This window comes from Toxotes jaculatrix, chromosome 1 (genome assembly GCF_017976425.1).
Source record: "Toxotes jaculatrix isolate fToxJac2 chromosome 1, fToxJac2.pri, whole genome shotgun sequence".
NCBI lineage: Eukaryota > Metazoa > Chordata > Actinopteri > Toxotidae > Toxotes > Toxotes jaculatrix.
In genome coordinates, this window is record NC_054394.1 from 19,887,754 (window position 1) to 19,912,374 (window position 24,621).

At 42.6% G+C, this 24,621-nt stretch overlaps 1 protein-coding gene across 6 annotated transcripts in view; it reads right to left on the minus strand.

Annotated features, from left to right (window-relative positions):
• sox6 (SRY-box transcription factor 6) overlaps positions 1 to 24,621 on the minus strand; it is a 137,774-nt gene that overhangs the window by 10,640 nt on the left and 102,513 nt on the right. For all 6 annotated transcript variants that reach the window (XM_041036163.1, XM_041036154.1, XM_041036172.1 and 3 more), the window contains 4 exons: positions 17,457 to 17,606; positions 14,884 to 15,064; positions 14,435 to 14,622; positions 3,907 to 4,012 (listed from right to left, as the gene is read on the minus strand). In XM_041036163.1, the coding sequence (XP_040892097.1) occupies positions 3,907 to 4,012; positions 14,435 to 14,622; positions 14,884 to 15,064; positions 17,457 to 17,606 (625 nt within the window). The remainder of the gene's footprint in view (positions 1 to 3,906; positions 4,013 to 14,434; positions 14,623 to 14,883; positions 15,065 to 17,456; positions 17,607 to 24,621) is intronic.

Sequence of the window (24,621 nt, forward strand, 5' to 3'; positions counted from 1 at the left end):
TTAGTTAGGTGTGCGATTGTGTAAATAAACACAGATGTTTAGCAGTGACAGGGGCAGGCCCCCTGGGTGGTAGCTGGGGAGGGAGCGAAACAGAGGGAGTGCTGCTTAATAGAATTTATTGTGATTCATGAGGCCTGCAGCTCAAGTGTGACAGAGCGATATGAGAATCCCCTTCTAATTTGTCTCTCCTGGAAACACTGCAGATGAGCAGCATGAATTACAGTGAGAAAGAATGATTGTGTGTGTGTGTGTGTGTATTGGTGGGAGGGGGGATTAAAAAAATGGAGAAAGGAGAGCGGATAACGAGGGAGCAGAAAAAAAGGAGTGAATCAGAGAGAGAATGTAGTGAGGCCCAAAAGCCTATCACACCTGTGAGCTGCAGGCTCAGACTCGACCGTGTACCAAGCCAGAGGGTAGCACTGCCCCAGCCGTCCCCTCTCCTCCCCCCCTTTTCTCCTCCTTACTCATCTTTGTTCTGCGGGTAGACACATAATGTCACCCAGGAATCCGCTCAAGAGGATGAGTCTCAGTGAGCAGGCAACAATCACGCAAACATGCCAAGCCCTCCCTGTTGGGATCAAATCTAACACCTCTGACTGAAGGCATTTACTGCTGACAATAGAGCCTCTCCCTCAGAGCAGGATCAGGCTAGATTGATGTGTATGGACAGACAGGACGCAGCGCTCAGTGCCTCTGCTCTAGCCCGAGCTCATAGCATGCTAATTAAACCATTACAAATTACAAGTGATATAAGCTCTATTATAACATGCCAATCCCTTTCACTTTTTTTTCTTTTCCAGTGAGGATGATTTGAGTTTTCTGGAGCCTGTGTGTGTGTGAGTGTTAGTGTGTGAGTGCACGCACATTAACTTGGGAACAAACAGCCAACCTGTTCCAACATGCAAGCTGTGGCTTTCACTTTTGTCTGCTCTATCCCCTCTCTTGTGCATTTAGCCTAAAAGTGGAGTCTGATCTTTCACAACATCCCAGCTTTGCACTCACAAAAGAGGATGCATCCACACACAGAGAAACAGAAACTTGTTCTGTTGGGCTTAAATTTAAATTTGTCAACTTCAAAACACAACTTTCTTATTGACTGAGCTGACCTATTCAACTATTGTTGCTGTGACTTGATAAATCATTATGTCTGAGCCTCCTCATCTAAGCTTTCTTCAAGGAAAAGTCCTCAGTAATAAAAGCCAGAGCTTGATTCCCACGGCCTCACAGTGCAAGAAAAACAACAACAAAAACCTCTTCAAACAATCAACTCATATAAAACTTCAGAACAGCTCTGAGCTACCGAAGGAAAGAAACCCCTCATCGATGATCTGTAACAACAATGCAACACTACTGTTCTTCTCCTCCTATTCCATCAGGACTTTGTTAGAGACACTGTTTGGCTGAAGCCTCATCTTTTCTCACTCTCTGGTTGATATTATTACACTGGGCGTTTAGATTAATTCTGTTTCCTGTCTCCACATATCTCTCAACAACCTCTTTGTTCTCTGCGGACCCTCAGTGATGGGGGCGGTTTAGACAAACACACAACCTCAGTTACACAGCAAGTCCATACTGCCATATGTGAATGAACAAAGGGCCTGGCTGGGCTGAGGCCTTTGTGGTATTTGGTAATATTTTCATCAGAGCTTAAAAAGACGTAATGAATTTGCTGCGGGTTTGTGCGTGTGGCTAGTGGGTTTGTAGAATGAAGGAAATCCTATCTATTTCCATTCCTTCGCCACTTTTTTCCAGTCTTATTCGTTAGGACTTTGGTTGCTGCATGCTTTGCAAATATTAGCTTAAGCAACCTAAAGCTTTCTGTGAACTGCTCCGATGACAGAGGTCCCCTGTACACTGGGCCTTCTCAGTGTGGCTGCTCTGTGCTGGAGGGAAAGCTGCTACACACCAAGGGGCTTTCACACCCTGTGTAAGAGTTGGGAGGTACACCCAGTAATTTTCCTTTTCAGGAAACACCAAAGTATATGCAGTGCGGTCTGAATTGCTGGGGAAAAGTTTGTTGAAATACAGAGGAGATTTCAAATTAATTTCCCTCCTCTTGTACCAAAGTGCTCCCAAAAAGAATTACATTTATGACTTAAATTATCAATTCCAAAAGTATTTAGTAAAATCTGACTTGGCAGTCGTCAGGTCAGAAGACATCCAGATTCCTGGATTCAAAGTTTGGTTGAGAAGTAAATACTTTTTTGAGATGTACTGGTCATATATAACCGCTGCTTCAGCAGAATAGAAATTGACTGTAATATAATGTGAAGCAGATTATGACTACATGTTGAAATAGTCTTTTAAATGTCATTTGAAGAATTGTAACACGCAAGGCTGACATAAAAGACATAAAAAAGTAAACTTCAACCTAATTCAGCTTGATTTTAACATCTGCATGACATTTGACCTGCGACTCAACAAATCATTGCTTTCTGGGAAGCACAAATAAGCTGCAATTAGATAGTTACTGTACGTTTCTTTATATCAAGGTGTGCCAGGGAGCCAAGCCTTCATTGCGTTAACAAGAAGAAAATCCTCACAATAAAAATTTCAAAGTAAACATGTTCTCAGAAGAGTAAACACTTTGTGGTTCACATCACTCAGCCGTATGAGTTTTCCTGTTGGTGAAGCTGAAAGAGACAGACAGATATAGTTGTGGCATAAGAGAAGAACTGTGTGTTTTGAGTTATGTGTACTGCTGTGGCTCCCAGCCATTTCCCCCTGGGAAGAGGACCTCTCCTCTCCTCTAACCTCCGCTTGCTCCTAATCCATAGCCCACTGGGAACACTGATGTGAGGCGTCTGGCAAGAGCCTTTCCCTCGGTCCTGAGCAGGACTTAAAAGGACACAACTGCCCTGGTGTGCGCTCTGTTTCGGTCCTGACTCCACAGCAGCCACAGAGGGAGGGTTCCCACCGGGAGAATGAGCACTGGAAGCACATCTGTCCGAGGAGTCAGACGGGTGGGATGGGATCTGCTGCTGTGGCTCACATGGGAAACATGTCAATGAATCCGCTAAATGCACCTCTAATTCTCATCTTCAGGATTGGGTGTGATGTGAAACTAGATGAGTAAAAAAAGACTTCTGCTTTGGAGTTGGTAAACAAACATTTATATGGGAAGTGATTTTTTTTTTTTTTTATAAAAGTCTATGTGAACCAATTACGCAGGAGCTTTCCTTCTAAAACTGATGGGAAATGTGTCTAAGATGCTATTTAAAGTTGTTGATAGGTTACATTGTCCTGAGAAATATCTTTCCCTCTGCCTTGAGACTCTTTGAGACATCAAAGATGAGTCAGAACCATTTTCCTCTTTGCTCTGGCTCTGAAGTGCCATGGAAACTGCCGCAAATATTTATGTCGGACAAACACTGGTGCACTGAGGTACTCCTTGCTCCTGTGTAGGAGCCAGTGCCACAAAAGGAGATGACGCTTTGTCACACTGGTGCAACCCGAATTTGCACCCCTGTGCCCAGGACCTCAAACAAGCACAACAGCAACAGGAGCCGAGCTTGGAAAAAAGCCAGCTTTGTCCTCAGACACCCTTGTCCTCCGCTCACCTACCTGTGAAAAACTCGGAGCCACGGCTCATTTCAAACGGCATTCACCCCAACCCCCTCATCTCTCTTACACACACGCACGTTTCTGCACACACCCATATACAAACCACGCTACCAAGCTAACTCTGAAACACATAACCACAGGCAGTAGCGGCCTTTATCAGCCATCCAGCTCCTTTTGCTTTCAAAGTTTAGAATTAGTATAGAGTGAATAGAGAATCCACTTAACATTGCTAACGCTCGAGCACAGAATTCACAGGTTTTTTTTAGTGACATTGTATGGATCAGGTGGAAACCTAACATCACTGGATAAAAAAAGCAGTCAGAAACTCAAATATGGCCTTACCGTCTAGGTCCTCTGGCCTGGTGAGGTCAATAACTCTGTGGCCGATCTTCCCTTCCTCGCCCAGCTTGCCGAGGTGGTGCCCGATGCTCTCAAAATGCGCCCTCTCCTACAGGGAAATACAAACAGTCAGGTACACGAACAAGCACATACATACACGTTTCTACAGTGATAGAATTGTAAAAATAACCCCATCAGGAATCTGAAATTTTGAAAAGGAAAAAAGTGTCTTTGATAAATGGAGGTTCTTTTGAAGAGCTGCTCTTTTGACATGAGCTAGATGTAGCTTTTTCCTCTCTCATCTCTCTATTCAGCAGCTGCTATAATGGATGACAGGAGGCAGAGAGACAGTGAGGGCCAGGGGTGCTGTAAATAGATTTACAGAAGGATACTTTGTGATCCCAAGCACACAATGGGGCCGTGGCCCTCTTTGCAGTGCTCAGATTTTCCTCTGTAATCTTCTCCTTACATCCTCCCTTCCAGTCTGCAGCGCCCAGAGCTCAGCGCCCATCATTTATTCAGAGTTCATGCTTTGGAGAACACACCGTGTTTTCCCGTTTGTCATGTCGCTTTGTGCTCAGATTAAACTTGGCATCATGTTGTACTTGACGCACAATGAAACCCTGTCATTCAGCGCTCCGTGACAATATTAAATGTCATGTCCGTGTGCATTTACAGAATAAAATAACAGCTTTCGGGGGGCCTCTGAATAGTTGCTGCACATTACACTTAATGTATTATGCAAGGGGAGAGTGCCGACTGCTGCTGGCTCCATTGTTGAATGACCTACTTCCTCAGTGAATACACGGGGCATTAGCAAAGGGCTGTCTTGCTCTCTAAAGACTCAACTAGGAGATGGACACTTTGACTCTGCATGATACAAATAATCTCTCCCCCCCTAGGTTTCGCCCGGATGACATTAAAAGCAGGCATGTTGCCACCAATCAGAAAAAAAGCATTTGTTTTACTCTCAGGGCGAGCGTTCAGTGTCTGCCAAAGATGTAATGTCTGCACTGACCTCTGCCTCTGACCTTTCTTTTCTAAACATGCCTATCATATGCAGTCTGAGCAGACACTCAGGTAGAGTCCTCGCACAATACTAACAGCTCCCTTGCCACACACATCAGCACCAACACACACATTAATCTTTTAGCCCCTTCTTTGTAATGCATTGCACCATTTTGTTGCTTTTTCACTTTTCTCCCTCAGGGAAGCTAATAGGAGCAGGTGCTAAAAAATTAAGCAGACCTAACTATTGTAAGCGAAAATATTTATTTTTGCTGTCTTCCCCTGACAAATAAAATCATGCTGGCAACAGTAGACGTCAATAATTACAGCACATTTGAGAAAAAAAATAAGAATTAAGAAATCTGTCTAAAATGTTTTTTCTTTTGTATAATCTTTTTTTTTTTCCTTGAGGGTTAAAAAAAAGATGTCAAGATGAAGGATGGAGATAGTTCAAGTCCATTTGAAGCCTTTCACAGTATTTTGATTTTCCTCATGCTTTTATTTATTCAAGAACTATTCCTCAAAAGAAAGGACTGCGAGAGAGACAGAAAGAGCACTGCAATTTACCACCATACTTGAAGGAGCAGTCATTATTTATAGCCAGCTGAGTGATTCTGATATACAATTAACCACTACCTGCTTATGGCCTGTGATTAGAGCCTGTCTATCTGACGGCCCTTTGCTTACTTAAGTGTTTTCTAATTATGACATATGTGGTGGTCCCTGCTGGGCAAGAGGACGCTTTGTAAAGAGAAGATGGAGTGTGGTGCCTTTCTCGGTGTCACATTCTGTGTAAAGCAACACATGCGTGGGCACGCACGCGCACTCAGAGCCGTATTCATCACCCAGCCACATTATTGCTCTTAATGAAAGAAGCTAGCAGCCCGATGACAAAGTGACTGATGTGCGATTAGCTGGATGGGCAATGGTGCTGCTTTAGATGCTGCTTGGACAGTCCACTAGGAAGACACAGCGTTCATGGGTACTGTATATCTGTAATAAAGCAGTCATCTCGTCCCTCTTCTGCGCTTCGCTGGTCCCTCCTGATCAATCAAGTCCTTTTATAAACTCATGATCATTAAGCATCATGTTGGGCTGAGAAGCAGAGAGAACAGGGGTCATCAATCAATGAATTTCATTAATAACTAGCTCACTGTTGAACTTCTTTCTCCACTGCGCAGTCATATGATTAGTGAACATCAGCACATTAGACAGCTGGGAACAAGACTCAATGAGGCTCTTGTTTGAGCATTCTTTGAGGTAGCTTCACTTCATTTGACATAAAAAGTACAGCAGGGTTCTTGTAGAGAACATTCACATATGTTTTATATGAGGGAGCATTTTTAGATACTATAATATAAATGTGTGGGTACAGTAAGTATTCCTCACTTTCTTGTTATCTATGCTAATTAATATCAGACTATCTGTGCAATACGGTACCACAAATTTTCATAAAATTTTATATACTTAGTTTAATATACTTATTGGTTATAAGTTTGGTAATTTATATCTATGAATTAGAATTATAGTTGAAATTAGGGCCATAAATTATCTGCACAGCATCAAGGTTTTGTTTTAAGGCTGGAAAATATTCAGTGAACTAATGCTTCTTTACTGCCCACGCATCAAGTGCTGTGATAAATTAATGGCACTTTTATTATTTTATAGTGTCATTAAATTTTTACTGATCACTCTGACAAAGAGAAGCAGCAAAGGACATGCAGTATCTACGAGCCTTCCTGCCAGGAAGAGAGAGGGAGAGAGTGAAAGGGAGGGAGCCCATCAGTATATGGATGATATAAAAAAAGGTATTTATAATGTGCAGTGCAAGGGAATGGTAGAAGACTTTGAACACACACACACACACACACACACACAAAAACACAGAAAATGAATGCTGCTAACTGCTGAAAGGCCTTTGAAAGAATGGGTACATAAACAAAGTGGAATGAAAGAACTACGTGATGATGAGAAGAGGTAAAGATAAAGAGACAGGAAACAAAAGATGTAACAGTACACATTATTCCCCTCCCACTCTGACCACGACTGCTGGCGAGAAACCGGTCCCTCCCTCAAAATGACTTCAGCATGCAGCTCTCCACCCCACAACTAAAATTATAGCAGCGCACTCCGAGCTGTAGTGGAAAACTGCCACCCACAATAATCTCATCTGCCCTGTCTGTGCAGTCTTTTGTCTTTAACGTCTTGTTACAGATGCGTTTTGTTCAGTTGCACATGGTTGCCCAGTGAAGTCATGAGGCAGTCCAGCGAAGTTGTGAGCAACAGAGGAAGAGAGAGGAGTATAAAGAGGATAGATAGCAGAGTTTGTGGAACTTCTTGGGCGAGGGAGCCCAAAAGAGCCCTTGTCAATGCTGCAAAGAGAGCTTTAATCTGGCCGGCCACAGAACATGTGCCGGAGGCCTGCTGCTCTGCCCACAGGGTGTATTCTGGGCAGAGGCGGGTGGCGGACGGCCCTGTGTATTGTGCCTACTCCTGCCCTGTATTTAGGCAACACACTGCCAATCCTGACACTCCTTCACGCTCCCCTTTGTAAATAGCTCCAGGCTATAGGCAAAGCCATATGGCCCGAGATTGTTCAAATACAGATGAAAGAAAAATATACTCGATAGTATGGTAGACTGTGGTGCAGATCAGCGTGCAGTTGTTTTGGAGTCAGGTCAGTTCGTTGGGTGTTATTTTATTTACACTATTTTAAAGTTTTCATTTAACATCATAAGAAATAATCAAAAGACACTGATGCAAAACTTTTCACACCACAGCAGATACTGTTTGTGATACTGTGTGTGACTGTGCTGTTGCTTTAATGAAAGACTTTGGTGAAGGTGAAGAGATGCTTAATGGTACCAGGCAGCAGTTATGGTAGAGAGGCTTGGATTCGGAACATTTAAACAAATCCCAAGTGTTGTTGATACCTTAATGAAAATAGACAAACCAGGCCTTGGTGCATGTTATATAACAAGAATCTGGGCTAGGTCCAAAACATGCTTTAATTCATTTTGTTATATTTTAATTCATGATTGTCTTATTCATCATCATTGATAGTAATAAACCAAGTTTTTTTTCTAAGTTGTGTGGGCTGTGGGAGTGGAGTAAGGTAAAGCAGATGATACAGGCACAGATTAAGCTGGCCTGTTTGCTTGCCAAAACAGTTTGACATGAGAATGATTATTAAAAAAGAAAACTGCTTCATTTCTTTCAGGCAGCTGGCAGGCATGATACATTTTAGTCCTTCCAAAAATAACCAGTTGCCAACTTAAAGTCATATAATAGTCTGGTTATTTTTTTGGCAATATATGTATGTATATACAGTAAATGACATGGTAGCCCTTTCTGTGAAATCTGACAGCAATAACTACTGTACTCCCTGAGATCTCTAAACTCCCAGTAAAATCTCATCCATGTTTCCTTCGCATTGGAAAGCATATGATCACATGCTTTTAAAAACTTTCATGATTGGAACATTTAACAGCTGCCGGTCCCAAAGGAGCCACTTATGTTTGATAACGTGCTGAACTGGCTTTGGTTATATCACACACCTGGTATGTGGCAAGTTGAAGGCAATGGCTCTCTGACCACAATACAGGGCTTTGTGTATCAAGTGTCAGTCATCACTGTGGTCTGCAGCCCTCAGAGTCTCCTCTCTGAGGGTCTCAGGCTAAGCCCTTCAACAGTCTGTCCCAGCCCTGATGGAGACAAAGACTGCACTTTAACATGGCTATAGCTCCTCACAACTCAGCGCCTCATCTGTTTTGTATTTTTATTGTAACCAGTTGCAATGTTATTTATAAGTCTGCAGCTTTCCAGTAGTTTTTGCTAGTTTTGAACCATTTAAATGTTAAGTACATCCAGCCATGCGGTAAACCCACAGTTCCTTTCATTCAGGCTGTTGCTCTCTTTTTACCCTGAGCTCTCCCTTTGCTAAGGCTAATGCAGGCAGCAGCAGAATCAACAGTAGCAGCCACAAAAGGCTGGCATCTGTTCTATAGTAGTCGTCCTCAACATCACACAGAGCAGAGATGGCCAGCTATTCCAGTCCCATTTGTACTGCCAGGGCATCACCTCATTTGTTTAAAACAGAGGGAAGAAAGGCCTTTAATTAAATTAAGGAGCTTAAACTATGTAAAAAAAAAATGGTGAGCTAACCCCACTCTGGGCTTCGTGCCAGTGTAATGTTTATTGTTTGTTTTTTATTAAAAAGGATATGCTATCATTATTCAGGATGAGTAATTTTTTGTTGGAGGGAAAACAAGTCAAACCCAGAAAATGTGACCCTTCAGTGTAAATTTAAAATGTGCATGTAGTCAAAAAAAAAAAAAAAAAAAAAACTGGATTTCCTCCCCATGTCTGGGTGTCTACTTTGGGACATTCAGTGATACTTTTGAATTGATTATACATATTTTATTGAATGAAAAATGTTTGAGCTGTGTGTTGTCTCCAATTAGACTCAGATGTGCTGAACATGTAATAATTTTAGGGGTGCGTAGTATATAACCGTCTCAGCCCTGTGACACATTTCTGACACAGTGTTCAGTTTTTATGTTCTCCACACTGCTGAGTTCATTTGTGTTGACATCATGTACTTTTATGGGTTCCCAGTCCTCAATGATCCAGAACTGTTCTCTGGGTCCTCGGGGAGTGTGAAGTTGGGCTGAAATCTCCTGCCTTATCAAACCTTCCAGGTTGCAAACAGCATTACCAAAAACCTCTTTCACATATGGACAAAACCTCAAGACTTGCTGGACAGTGGAGCCATTATGTTTCTACTGCAACAATACCATAGACTATAAATGGTCCTTTGTGGCCTATTCTTTCCCTCACTCTTTGTTGTATGTGCCTTGTGGTGAGCGTGGCATCACAGGTCTTCGCCACTGAGGCCAGCAGCTTTTCTGAGCAACTGCAGCAGGCCAGAAATTCGCCATGTAAAATGACAACTGTAGAAAATAATGGAGCTACCACCGCCAAATGACCCTACCAAGATGCAGTCTTGATGTCTTTCTGGGGAAGAGGCGAGACAGAGCAAAAGACCTGACCAGGAACAGGAGCCCGCAGACACACACACACACACACAAACACACACACACTTACACAGGCACATATTATACAGAGTCATACATTATTTTTATTCTTTTGGCACACGTGAACAATTGGACAAAGCATTAATGTAAGCAATCTTCACAATAGTACTTGCTGGCTACAGCCAGTGTCTGGGAGCTGAGCATAATCTAATTTGGATGGGCAAACCCTTGTATGCCAAGGATTTACATTGCAGCCAAAACGCCTTGGTTTGCAATTTCCAAGACAGCAGTCGAAAAGGAGCAGAAAATTGCTTCCAGGGCTGCAGACCAGACAAGATTATATTCAAAGTCTTTGTGAGGGCTTTGCCTGAATAGGGCCCTGGCATCACACACACACACACACACACACACACACACACACACACACACACACACACACACACACACACACACACACACACACACACACACACACACACACACACACACATCCATGCACATGTATGCATGCACACACGTACAAAATCACACATACACATGCAGGAGGGAACAGTATAACCACTATAACCAATAGGTTAGGAGTCTGGATTTTGTGGAGCACCAGTGTAAGCTCCATTTGAATATTTACAGGCTGAGCTTTGGGATACGGGAAATGGACAATTGTAGTCATCAATACTGAGGAGAGGAGGTGTTGCGGGGCAGAAAAGGGCAGTTCAATAGGTTAATACACTGGCCTTTCACCTTTTGATTCCAGTTAGGGACATGTCAGCAGAGGAATATATTTTATCGTACACAACCTCCAGGACATCACATATGCAACGTCTGTTTGAACTATAGCAAGGGAAATGGATGCATCAGTGTAGAAATCAGTCATACCTGACTGTACGGGGTTCAACAACAAGGCTTGGCAGTTGCCCTAGGGCCAATCAACTGCAGATTTGGACCACATGACTGGTCTGTCATTTGCCCAAAATGTGATAAGACTCTTTTTCTCTGCTTGGCCAGCGGCCGACTCTCATTTCTGCTGTGCTTTTTCTAACCGGTCACATTGGACACCACCTCAGTCAGGGTCTTGAAATAGATTTTGTTTTCTTTTGTGACAGAGAAAACAGTTGCTGAGGCTGAAAATTGAATTAGTACTCTAATTTGTCCACAATTTCAGAGTATGAGGGATTCAGCTGCTCATAAACAGGCAATTTATAATTTATAGTTTATGGACAATTACAGTATTTATGTCTGCAGCAAGGTCTAGTTGTACCTGTTCTATCTAGTTTTGTAATGACAAGATAGATGAGAAGACTTTGCTTGGCTGCTTAAATTTAGACTTTGGCTTTTGTTGTTTGCTTTTTACACAATGTGACTAATTACCTTAAAAGTCAAAATTGTATCTCTGAATTACTTAACTGAATACTGCCTGAATACAATGAGGGCCACATGGGGCAAGTTACTTTTTCGAACCTTACCTTCACCCATGACCCTGAAAAACAGCACAGCCAGTTACAGCTAGAGTGCATAATAGAGGGAAACAATTCAAATGGTTACAAATGGATTCACGTGCCGTATTTGACTGTAGGCACACTGGTGCATTCTAGGTAAAAGCTTCCACTGGGTTAGGAGGAGATGGTAAATAATGGAACAAAGTAATTGCCCTCTGCAGACAATAATATCTTTAGATAAATATTTCAAAAAGGTAAATTGCAGAAGGGTTGTAAAAGGTTTTATTGTGCTGATGGGATATAGTACAAAACAAATAAAAAGACAAGCAGGAAAATCGGCTCCTGTAAAGCATGAATATTTTACATGTCCTCAGGTTAAAGGCTTGTGTACTGTTGAACAGAGAGAGTCTGATCTACACCATGTTCTCCTAGGCCAGTGGCCAGGGAGGGAAGGAGAGAGAAAGAGAGCTAGAGTCGTAGTGATAAAGGTTAGGGAGGAATGCATTGTACTGTTCAGACACACTTTGTATGAAAAGATGAATTGATCCATCTGTAAGCAGCACTTAGACCCACTCCTCTGCCCGGTCATTACAGTGGGATAAATCAATATTTAATATCCCCCTCTAACAGCCACACTGGATGATCTTAACCTCTCCTTAATCCCATTTATGCTACCTTCCCAGAATCTTCTTCATGTAAGCTCTCACTATGATAAACTTCCAAACAAGAGACAGGGAGGGGAGCTATTAAAGACCACACCATATTTATGTCAGGTGAGGCGCTTTCTTGAAATATTAATATTCTGAAACTGACTAAAGTGAAAGCTTTTATCTGGGGCATTCAAACCTTTCTAGTCCGTTGGCTTGTATCAGCAAAAGTCTCTCTCTCCCCTTCTCTCTCATTTCACCGCTGAATTACAACCTGCTGTTCTTTATTGCAGCCGAAGGATGAAGATGATGGGGCAATTCTTTTAGCTGACTTGATAAAGCGTGCCTCTAATTTCATACCATCCTAATAGGACCAGTGTCACTGAAACTAAGAGGTGACAATATCTCACTGTGATTTGCACAGAGTCAGAGAGTCAAGCACGAGCTCGGTTAAGGTGTCATTCAACGAGACCTATAAATGATGTTGTAGTGAAAACAGGAACACGTTACCTGAGGCGATGCTTTCAGTTGATTTAGTTTGGTAATTATATTAGTTGATCTTTTTCAAGAAACACACAGGTACGCGTGTTGAGCCTCAATGATGTCAAATGAGGGATTGTAGCAATGCAGCGATCACATTTTCCACCTGAATGTACTCTAATTATTATCTGGTATTTCATTTTTGCATTGTCAATACTGTGATCCACCTAGTACGCTCAATTCTTAAATAGTTTTTCAGTTTATGGCCTTTTTATTGCTACTTCTCATTTACCTATCCTCCCTCCCCACACACACACACACACACACACACACACACACACACACACACACACACACACACACACACACACACACACACACACACACACACACACACAGTCTTTCTTTTTCAGTTTTTCTGTCCCTTTCTCAAAAAATACACTCACTGTCCTCAGGTGGCAAACACAAACAGAAGGTAGATTACAGGTGAGGAGTGACTGACTATTTCAAGCAGAAGAAAAACAACAAAAAAGAAGAAACATTCTCCTCCTCTGAGGTGATTGCTTTAACGCTGGTTGAACAGACAAGTCCAACATTCAGAGGAAACTAAAACCGACAAAAGACTAAGCTCTACCTGCTAAGAACAATGTAGCCGTAGGTGTGTGCTGCCTGTTGAAAATGGCTCTTTTCAAGCATTGTTCATTTACTGCTTTCATGTCGTGGCAGATTTGGCTGCTTGGTTGACCACAGACTCACCTCTGTTGGGAGCCAGGGAGGCAGCTGTATCAGCTCCCATGACTGATAATGAAAACAGGGTGCTTACATACTCATGCTAAAAGCTTCACATACCATGTTGTAAGTAAACAAAGAAAGCCAAAAAAAAAAAAAAGCTTACAATTGAATTTTGTGAAAGGTGATGGGCTTGTTTGCTTAATTAAATTTATGGAGAAATTGGGACATGGTAAAAAAAAACAAAAAAAAAAAAACAAAACAAAACAAAACAAAACAAAACAAAACAAAACATGATATTATGGATTGATTCATTATTTTAAAGATCTTTTATCTTCTAGTTATTAAGGGTTAAGTGCAGGAGAGGCTCCGTCTCTGTCCTCTCTGTGGGCTGCACTAATTTATTTGCTTCACTTCAGTAAGAGCATAGTTGATTGCCACCTGCACAGACAGTGATCTCTTCCAAACACCAAATTAGGGGGAAATCAAAATAGATATTCATTGACTTTTTTACATATACATTGACCTAGTTGAGGCTGTTGGTTGAAAGTGTCAGGTAGTGAAATATTAATGAGCATTGCTCCCAGTTCCTGCCTGCTCCTCACAGCCAACTGGCAACATGGCATCAAGCTGAAGAGAGGAGGACAGCTTTTTTCTCTCCTTGATTGACTCATCGATTGAAGATATTTTTAAAGGGAATCCCTGGGAGTGTGTGCTCCTGGTACAAAGCAGCCTCGTCCCGTGTCAGGGGACGGAGAGGGCTGCAAGTCTGCTTTAATTGGGCAGAGACTTCAGAGTCTTCTTAACCCACACCGGGCACTGCCATGGCCTGTCACGGCCCTCACACCAACATCAACAACGCCGAGCCCTCTAAACACGCACACACAAACATATTCATGCTAATTTGAGTAAACAGACATGTACACACTGAGCTATGCCAGCTCTTATCAATATGACCACCCTGGATGTGGATTAAAGAAAAATATTAGTCTTAAGAATGACTGCTGTATTAAAATCACCATGTTCCACTTTTTTTTTTTTTTAGTAGTTTCTTTCCTCCACTACTTGCAGGGAGAGCTGTCACACTCTTGGTGGTCAACTGCTTGTTTATGGCTTTATGGAACAAAAAACTTGCAATGGAGAGGACCTGAATCAGGAATAAAAGAGCGACAGAGTAAATGATAGTAGTTCTAACCTTGTCAGATCTGCAGTTGTTGAGGCCCACTGAAGTGAGGGCGGACAGCTTTGCCTCCATGCCCTGCTGGTGATGTTGCAGCTGTTCCCGCTGGATCTGCTCCCTCATTTTCCTAGCCTCCTGGATGGCCTTCATCACGGTGTCCTGGTCCCCGAACAGCGCAGTAGAGTTTAGGCTGGACAGAATATCTACACACACACACGCACAGTAGAGTTTGGATAGCAAAATTAGTCTGGTAGAACACACACTGCCAAAAACAACAACAACTTCACATAACATCTTCAGAGTGGAATTTATTTGTGAAATATTAAGTACTAAAATGGGTCCATGGCCTTGCAATGTGGTTTCGCCACATGAGAGCGCATACTGCAAGTGTGCGTTTGAACAGAGTAAATCTGTGTGTATGTGTGGGCTCTTGTTTGTGAAGTGGAGACACTCTGAGGCCTTACCCAGAGATGAGCCCCTTCCAAGGCCTCCTCCGAGTGGGCTGGGGATACCACCCTTTCCGATGAGACTGTTGGGGCTGTTTTTACTGCCGGGGAACAGGTTTTGTGTTGGGGATGTGGGCGATTTGACCAGTTCTGTCGTCTTTGGCCGAGCAGACAGGTTGAGCGGCTGTGTTCCTTCCTCCTACGGCAGCAGAGATAGGAGTATGAGAGAAGACAGATGTGAATAGGTGCCCCCACCCCTTTTGGAGGAGCTCCGGATTCCCAGACAGCACAGTTCTCCTCTGTTCTTGGTTAATTACAGGATCCCTATCCTGACCCACACCTCCTCCCTGATTCTTCCCTCTCTTTGCTTTTTTCCCCCTCTCCTCTGCTCTCCTCTCCTCATCCATCCTTCCTCAGGAGCTGTGCCACTGCGATCTTCCTCACAGTTGCCCAGCTCCTTTGTTCACACTAATTAAAGCAGATTCTGTCTCTCTGTACATCTTCATCTGTTCTCTCTCTCCTCCTCCCTGCTCTCTGTGTCTGCACTCTGGTTCGAAGAATAAATAATGACCAGATAACGGCAGTGCCAGTGATCAAAGACAGCTGTTCCATTCATCAGATGTCGACTTACATTATCTACTTCATTAACTTGTTTTCTAATTTCATTCCTCATTTGTGCATACTTGGTTTTATCATATGCTTTGATATGCCTATTCCTAAAAAAATATGATGTGATTCAAAAAAAAAAAAAGCCCTCAATAGTGTAGTTCTGAGTTGAGGTCAGAGCACGATGCATGTGTTTGGTGTTGTATTTGCTGGGCTGGTTGCAGCCTTTCAGAGCAGTTACTGATGTGAGATGAAGAGCACTGTTCTCCAAGGTGCCATCCTCAGCAGTCTGTCTACTGGGGACCAAACATGTTTCATCTGTGGGTACCTGCTAATAAAAAAATGGCACGCAGAAGCCAGACATTTCAAAGAGTTGCTCCTTTGCTTAAAATGGTTTAAAAACTGAACTGTAAAAAGATGGATAAATGTATACAAAAGTAGCCTTAAGTAAACCTTTATAGGTTATTGTAGACAATCTGTGTAAAGCTGATAATGTTTGTGTTGAAATCACTTTGAAAAGATCAATAGAAATTACTTTTTTTTAAAACCTAATATTGAAATAAATGTAAAATATATTTAAATAATTGAAACACATCCTCTGAATTCAATTAATTAAAAATATAATCAACCCTTAATTAGAAATTTTAATTCACCTTAAATGTACATAAATTTCCAGATGATGGACAAAGAGCCCTGTAAACTAAGGGACACCAACATCGTCAATATGCACAATGGATTTGCTTAAATAAAATTAATTGCTGGATTATTTCAGATAGAAACAACTTAAACATTTGCATCCCAGAAGAGAAATGTCACTTTAAACAGTATAAATCGTGTGTGTATACAGCAGTCTTTCAAATCAGATTAGGGCTTATGCTGTCGTTAACAGTATTTTTTTCAAAGCCCAAGTGTCTCCTTGTCCAAACATATGGCTCAAGCATAGACTGCCCCAAGGCCTTGTTATTGCTGTGCCAATAACAGTTTGTCATGCAGTGAAGCTGAAAGCGGACAAACAAAACTAAAGGCAATCTGATTCCACTGGACTGTGGATACAGATGGGTGGATGCCAGCTTATGTTTGCTTTCCGTTTATATACAACTTGTTTCATTTTAAAGTTTTTAATTTTGTAATATTTGGCAGTATTTGTAATATTTTGACTAGAGCTGATGTTGTATTAATATTGGCCTAATTGGCATCCATCTAACCTGATAAATAGAGAATTGTACTCATGGGATGAAATGACAGTGCTGAGTCAGTCTGAGGGCAATCTGTCAATGTAAATCCCAGGAGGCGGGAGACCCTCAAGGATTGAGTGTGTGTGAGAGAGAGAGAGAGAGAAAGAGAGAGAAGAGAAAGCCAGAGTGCCTTGCTACCATTTCAAGGAGATGATTTATGGTCTTTCTCCATTGTGATATTATTAAGCTAAACTATTCCAAATGGGCGTATGTTTCTGATTATGGCCTTACTGAGTGGGGATGATGTATATGGCCTTTCCTCTGCATGGAGGTCTGGTGGAGTCATGCCATACAGCAGCATTAAACACACAACCTGCATTTGGTTTGTTTACAAGGCAACAAAACTCATCAGTCTTAGTCTTTGCTTCACTTTTGTCAGCATTTGTATGGCACTGTTCAGTGGTTTTATCCCATTTCAGTTACAAAAAAAAGAAGAAAAAAACTTTTCATTGTGAAAAAAAAAAAAAAAAAAAATTAGAAACCATGTGTTCCACAAATTACTGGCTTGGATCAGCTATAGCCATAGCAACCATGTCCACAGAGTTCTGGTTAAGAGAGAGAGGGCCTTGTTAAAGCACCACAGATTGATGGCCTGTTAGAGGCTGGGCTCAGCACCGGCCGGCTGTAAGTACTGACTGAATTAGTGACCAGTGTAGATGCTGGTTTATTCAGACAGCACTGACTAGGGTAGGCTAGGTCAAGTACCACTCAAGGCCTGGGTGGTCAGGTTGAGGGAATTGAGGGTTTTACCTTGACTTGAGTGATGGGGCTGGAGGAACTCTTGTCATTCTTCAGAGAGGAGGGAGAAATGGGCCCACTTGCACTGAGGGGCTGGGGGAGTGGAGGCATCTTGGCTCCAGGAGAGACCTGCATGCTGGCAAGCTGGGCGGCATACAGTTGCTGTAGGGAGGTGGAGAAACCCGCAAGGCGTTAACATCCAAATCCAGCAAACATTCAAAGTTTTATATTCTGTCTTTTCCTCTCCCTAGAACTCTCTGCTTCTGTGTCTTGCCTTCATCTCCCACTCTCTCTCTTTTACGTCTTTCCTCTCTTTCCATGAGGCTGGCAGAGAACCTCCATCAAAGGTCTTAACTGTATTTCAAAGGCTGAACCCAGAGAGAGACAGCAGTCTTAAAAACCACACAGAGATGGCTTTCATTCAAAATACTTGGAGCCCCTATTTTCCACTCATCACAGAGAAAAGTTTGCCGACTGGATGCAAGTGTGTTAGCAAAGATCTCTCATTTCTCTAGATCTACACAGCTTCCTATTGAAGTTTGTAGCCTGTGATTTGTCTCCACACTGCCATGTGAGACAGTCCCATTCCACAATGTTAGAAACCCAACCTCAGTTGGATTGCCATCACAGAATATTTTAAACACAAGCATTATTAAGGCTTAGAAACCTGCACAAAGAACACTGATGTAATCACCGTTATTTTCCATGGCGTTAAATCAGTAAGATGTCCAACTGTTGGTGACATTACCACACAAGCGGGTGGTTCAAATGACTGGCGAAGCACTCAATAACAGTTGTGCCTGTAACAGGGCTGAACTCTGAAAGCTCAATTTACATTTCCACCGCTGGGCTGATTATGTGGCATATACTAGAAAGGGTGGTTTAAGACGCTGATATGAGGGTTTGGACGTATTTTTAAAAAAATCTGGTGAACCACAGTCTGCTAATTGTCTGTTGGATCAGATTTTTGACATACTAATTCATCCTTTATCCTGGATACAGTTACAGTTTAATGTCTTGACATTAAGTTGTGTGCCTATTTTTTTTATACCATTAAAACCTGAAACAAATAATACCAGACTGATTTGATTTAATGATTATTTTTGTGCTTGTTTTTCTGTGCCCGCAGAGCTCAGCACTCCCTCACCTCTGAGACTTCTTTCCACCTCAGGTCGGCATTGATTGGCCACCAGGTAAGTGATGAAATTGGCTTTGTCTCCTGCTGCAAATGGCAGGGTTCTGTCAAATAGAGCTACTGCCTGAGAAAGAGTGTTACTCCATGTAGCCTTAGACCTCACTTCACCAGAGAGATAGCACCCCTTAACTCCCCCACTTGCGTGCTTTCTTCAGACTAGGTAAACCTTATGGTTTGTTGTGTTATTCAGTCAGATGGTGCTGTCAGGGAGAATCTAATTTCTCTTCCTCTGGCCAATCAGCAAACCCTTTCTCATTTCGTGGTTCGACTGGGCACATACAGACCACATTTGTGTGGATGGAAAAAAGCAACCCGGCCCCGCTGGCCTCACCTTTGGTGGTGTAGATGCAGGCTAAAGCCAAACAAAGCACTTTATGTCCATGCACATATCTCCAGATATAAACACAAATGTGCTCCTGTAAGAAACTTTATCACTGCCATATAAGCGGCAGTACAAAAGGGCCATTCTTCCAGGGGACCTGGGGATAACAACAGCACATGGGCAGCGGAAATGACAGACTGATTATGTTCCCACAATGATAGCACTGCCCCCACCTCGCTCACAAACAGCCTTTTGTCTCCGACAGAAATGGACACAGGAGCGGTCCCAACTCTGTTTTCTCCTCATCTGAGCTAGACTTAGTTAATGTCAGTTGTAAAGGCACTCTGTGTGTGTGTGTCTGTGTGTGTGTGTCGGAGGGAGAGAAAAACAGTGGCAGAGAGAGAGAGAGGATACTCCATTCGCTGGCTGTCACTCCAGGCTACACATGAGTCTTAGTAGAGGAGCGGAAGCTGAGTCTGTTGGACAGATGTTTGCTAACAGGCCTGTCGCTCAGGCATGCCCCTGACCTTGAGTGGGAAGAACTTTATTGTCCCGGAAAAGAGCATAATTATACTTTGCTTTCAAATTAGACGCAGTCAGGATGCCCCTTTTCAGCACTGATTAGCAGGTCAGTGCCATGGGGTGAGAAGCAATGGCTACCCTTGTAACTAGGAACAGTCTACCTCCAAGAGCCAAAGAACAATAAATACAATCAGTGGGGAAGACAGACGAACGGTGTGTTAACCCACCATACGCTGTTCAAGGACAGATATGAAATACATCAGTGTTCAGTGTATGTAGTCTGGATGCTTTTGCCTTAGCTTCATGGTGTGGCTAGGTACAAATCAAAGACAGTAAGTTTATAGCAGATTACAAAATTGTTTCACAACCAACATTTAGTTAGAAACAACAACTTCACGAAACATTACAGGAAGTTGTCAATATAACAGGCATTGTGGTGTTAAAGACTGAAGGATGATGCATCCTGCCAAGGCTGGTCTCCCTAAGCAGAAGGCATCTGCCTGCTTCCCCCAGTTGACTTTCTCACATCTAATAGCCACTTCTTCATATCTACTTGCCAGGTGGGGGCAGCAAAAGGTTCATGGTAATGAGGGTCAAGCTGAAAGTCAATGCTCCAACTCTGGGGTATTGGAGGGTGATAGCCTGAGTGGAGCTCAGGGCCCTTCTGTTTCCATTTTATCTTGCTTCTTTCCCCTTCTACACACTGACTAGCTTTAGTCATCTTGAAGACAGGAACAACTTCATGACATTTTTCATTATTAAATATGTGCATGTATAGCAATTACAGTATTATTACAACACAGCATGGGTCGGTTTTTTTGTTTGTTTCTTTAGTGCTTTGAAAGGATTTTCCTTTTTTCTATAACAGCTCTACCAAAAATATCAAACATGTATATGGGGACAGGCGAACACAAAATCTAAGGTTTTTCTTCTGACCCTGTCGTTCCCTGTTTCCCAGTAGAGCGGAGCAGATCTCAGCAAGCATGGATTCAAAGCGTGTGCAGCACACCCAAGGTCAGCCTGTTAGCCTCTGGTAATTAAAAACAAGCCCTCTGGAGGCAGCAGAGGTTAAACATGGAGGTTCACTTTTCTGCCTGCGACATTAAACTGAGATTACACACTCTGCTGATGATGTTAGACATCTCAGAAGTATGATATGCAATTAAGATAGGCAGCCTCTGTTTGTCTATTATAACAATAAAGCTGATACTATGGGTCAATATACAAAATAATCAATTGTGAGAAAAACATTTGTTTGTTTTTTTTTTTTTCTTTCTGCAAATATGGGAGCATATACCTTGTAGTATTCAGAAAGAAACTTTCTGTGGAAAAACAAATGTGCATCTTGTTTTTTGCAGTCACAGCATGGCAATATGTGCTGAAAAATGCAGTGGCAGATATTTGTCAGATTGGTTGCTGCCAGCAATGATGGTGCATTGCACATTTACAACTGCGGCGTGCAAAAAATATAAAAATAAACCCCCCCACCCCCCCACCCCCAAAAAAACCTAAAACCCAACAATTCCTAAACACCAATTGACATCCTCTGCGTTTTACATGAGATAGGTATTATCTGATGACTGCCACACTCTCTTAATTGCACTCTATAACAAACACACTCTAGTCTCTTTGTTTAGTGAGAGCGTCTGTCTGTCAATGTCTCATTCACCTCTGCCTGGCCTGGGCGCTGAGCACTGGGCTGGATATGAGGGCATTAACTGTGCTTCAGTGCACCACACCATTTAAAAGGCAGCGCAGCGCCAGCCCTGTTTGCCACAAGGCTTGTACAGGCTCATTGCCCATGGCAACCGGGCAGGCTGACCCAGGCTAGGCCCAGATGTCAGGAGTGGAGGAAGGCGTCCTGGTGCACTGTGCCGATGCTTTCCAGTATGGCCCAACATCTGTCTCATCTGCTGGCACCCAACCTGGTCTCCTCTTACCCCCTCCTCCCTCCTCTTGCCTTTCTCTAGTTCTCTATCTTACATCTACAGTATATATATTTAAGTCCTTCTCTATCAGTTTCTCTCTCTGGCACACACACAAACATAGCCCGCCTTGTGTAAGTGTGTGTGTGTGTGTGGGTTTCTCCAAGCCTGGGGGCCCCAGAGCCAGCCCTCACATTCAGTGTTGCTCACTGTATTATCCACTCTATCTGTCCATCTGTCCCTCTGTTCACCACTGCCTCTATCCAGCTGCTCACCTAGCCGTCCTATTAGCCAGCCTTCCACACTCAGCTAGCAATGCTGCACTGCTCTGGGTTACCTTCAAAGACCAAGCTCCTCTGCTCATAAACACAGAAACAGCTGCTCTCTACAGTATGTCTGTTCTCTCTTGTCTCCCCTCCTCCTCCTCCTCCTCTCTCTCTCTCTCTCTCTCTCTCTCTCTCTCTTTCTCTTTCTTTCAAAGTCAAAAGTGCTTCAGTTGTTAATGATGGAAGCCGTTTCTTCACATCTGTACCACACAAACGTTTACATCCAAACAAAAGATAATGTGCGGTTTGCTGCTCTCCCACTTTCTTCCTGTTTGTCCCTGAATGTGTAACACTCCTTCTTATCACTCAAGTCGTCTAAGCCACTGAGGACTCCTTCAGATATGTCTGTCTGATTGAGATCTGGTCCAAGTTGTCGCTGAGCATGTGGGCTGCTTTTCATCTTTACAGTGGGAGCACGAGCTGACGCTGGGCCCAGGTTTGTCCTCTCTGGGCCTAGAGAGATGCCATAGCACATGCAGCGGATGGTAATTGCAGTGTTAAGTCTTAAATCAAGCAGGCTTGACTTTCTGTACTGTAAAGCATAAGGAGGTGATGGGCTCAGACAATTAAAGGAAAAAAGAGCAAGCGTAACACACAGAAGGAGGTAAGAAAAGAGGATGGGAGTAATTGAGAGAGAAATACACAAACTAAGACACTTACAGAAGGTTCAAGATGCAGATGGGAAATTGGAAAAGCAAGACAGACAGACAGTGAGACAAAGACAGCAAGAGATAGAAAATGAAGCTCTGACTGAGTGAAAGCAGAGGATTTCTATTTATTTAGTCCACATGATACTGCATACAGAGAACCCAGATGTTCTGTTTTATCCAATAATGCTTTCTTTAAAATAGCTTAATCCCCAAAGTCTGCTTCCAATGATAAAAAACAAGACTTTCTCAAAGGTCCTCCTGTTTACTGGCTCTGTAAAAAGGACGGGTCATATATATTAAGTTCATATTGGCCTTAAGTAAATTGTTTTTCACTTGGCAACTGATGTAAGGTATAGTGTACAATCAGCAAATTAAGTGCTACCCCAAATAGAAAATTCTTTTGTGGAATTAGGGAAATTCCCTTCTTGTCTCTTCACTCAATTGAATATAGTCGGTGTCCTCACAGATTGGGCTACAATCTGAGCACAATTTCCTCTGTTAGGTGAGAGGTGTCAGTTGTAATCAGGGAAGGACAGGCAGGGATGGAGCCATTGTTTCCTGCTGGTCCTGGGCTCATCCTGGCTCTGTGTGGGCACTAATGAAGAGGGGCATGTCGCGCAGGGATAGTTTACCCGCCTCCTCTCCTGTGAGTTGAGAACGAGAGCCAATCTGTCAGGAAAACATTGAGTGAAATTGCCCTGTGGTACAGCAATGCCTGGTGACAGCCACTTGCAGACTGCCAGCCACCAGAGTGATGCTACCACCCTGTATTGACAAGCAAATTACAGTCTCCAACACTCAAACGCTTCCTGGAAGATTCATTTACATCCATCAGCTTTAAGCCTTTGTTACCTTGTTGGGTTTTCTTCTCCTAGAGAGAAAGGGCGGGGAATGGGGGTGGGGGGGGGGGCTCCCAGACTGTTATGACAGAGGAGATTGTGAAGAGGCTGCGTGGCCAACATTAAGACTGACGGAGCGGCTAGCCTCTCTGACTGGATGGCTGATCACATTACCTCTGCAGCATTGTGGGAATTAATTCTTCCAATAAGATAATTTTTAAGGTTCATATATTGCACAATCTAAACTGAGTAAATTGGTGAAAATTATACCTTGCCATGCAGCTGACAGGAAGAGATATTTTAATTGGGGGGGGCAGATTATTCAGCCATATGTGTATGGAATTTTGTATCTGTGTGTATGTGTGTGAGTGTGTTGTGTAAGGTAGATGAAGAATGGGCTTGGAGGTGGAAGTAGACAAGTTTAGGACAGTTTAAAGGGTTAGTGTATTATTGTGCTTGATGATGTATGAAAAATAAACTCAGTAAGTAATATTTTCAGGGGAGCCTTAACTCAGTGTATTTTAATTTATTTCATTTTGTTTTAATAGTGTTTTTATTCCAAATAAAATAATAAGTGTTGTTTAAATAAGAAGTTGCATCATTATAACACTTGATATAATTTAGTTAATTTCAAAGTAGCTGTCACTTTTTTTTTTTTTTTTAAAGAGTGCAGCCATGGGTACTTAACTGCACTACTTAGCAGAGTGTCTCCTTATTTTGTTTCAACTCAAATGAAATAACCCCTTTTGTTACTGTGTTGTGATTTTGGCATTGTTTATGAGATTTTTTTCTCTGCTTCTTTTGTATTCATGAGTCCTCTCACTCAAACACACACACACACACACACACACATGCAACGAAGTACACTTTTCAATAATTTAATTTTGAAGAAGAAGGAGAGCGCTGGTGCTATTATTGCTCTAAAAGGGAGGAGACAACTCTGACTTAATTCCATGTCTGGGTTGATATGATGTTTTTAATCATAGCGGGCTCTCAGTGCTTTGTAGAGGAAGTGGTGGCAGTCACATGGTTTGTTGATCCCAGCTATGTAGGAAAGGGCATGTTTGACTTGCCTTGCTGTTTTAAGGGGAGTCTATGCAGGGTAAATAGCAGCCAGCAGGCGGAATATGTGACAGGCTGACAGACTTCAATTAATGGAAAATGCACCTCTTTTTGTTTACTGTGTTCTATAAAGGTCAGCCAAGTCATGGTCTTGGAGGCACTGTTTTTGCCCATTCCCAGGGTTAGATACATAATCAGAATTAATGACTCTAGACCTGTCTCCCCTACTCACCCCAACCTTCAGATATATGACTGTCTCATCTGACCTCATACACCACTATAAATAGACTCAGCATGCCTGTCTGAACAACCACTCCTTTCCAATAGACTTAGCTA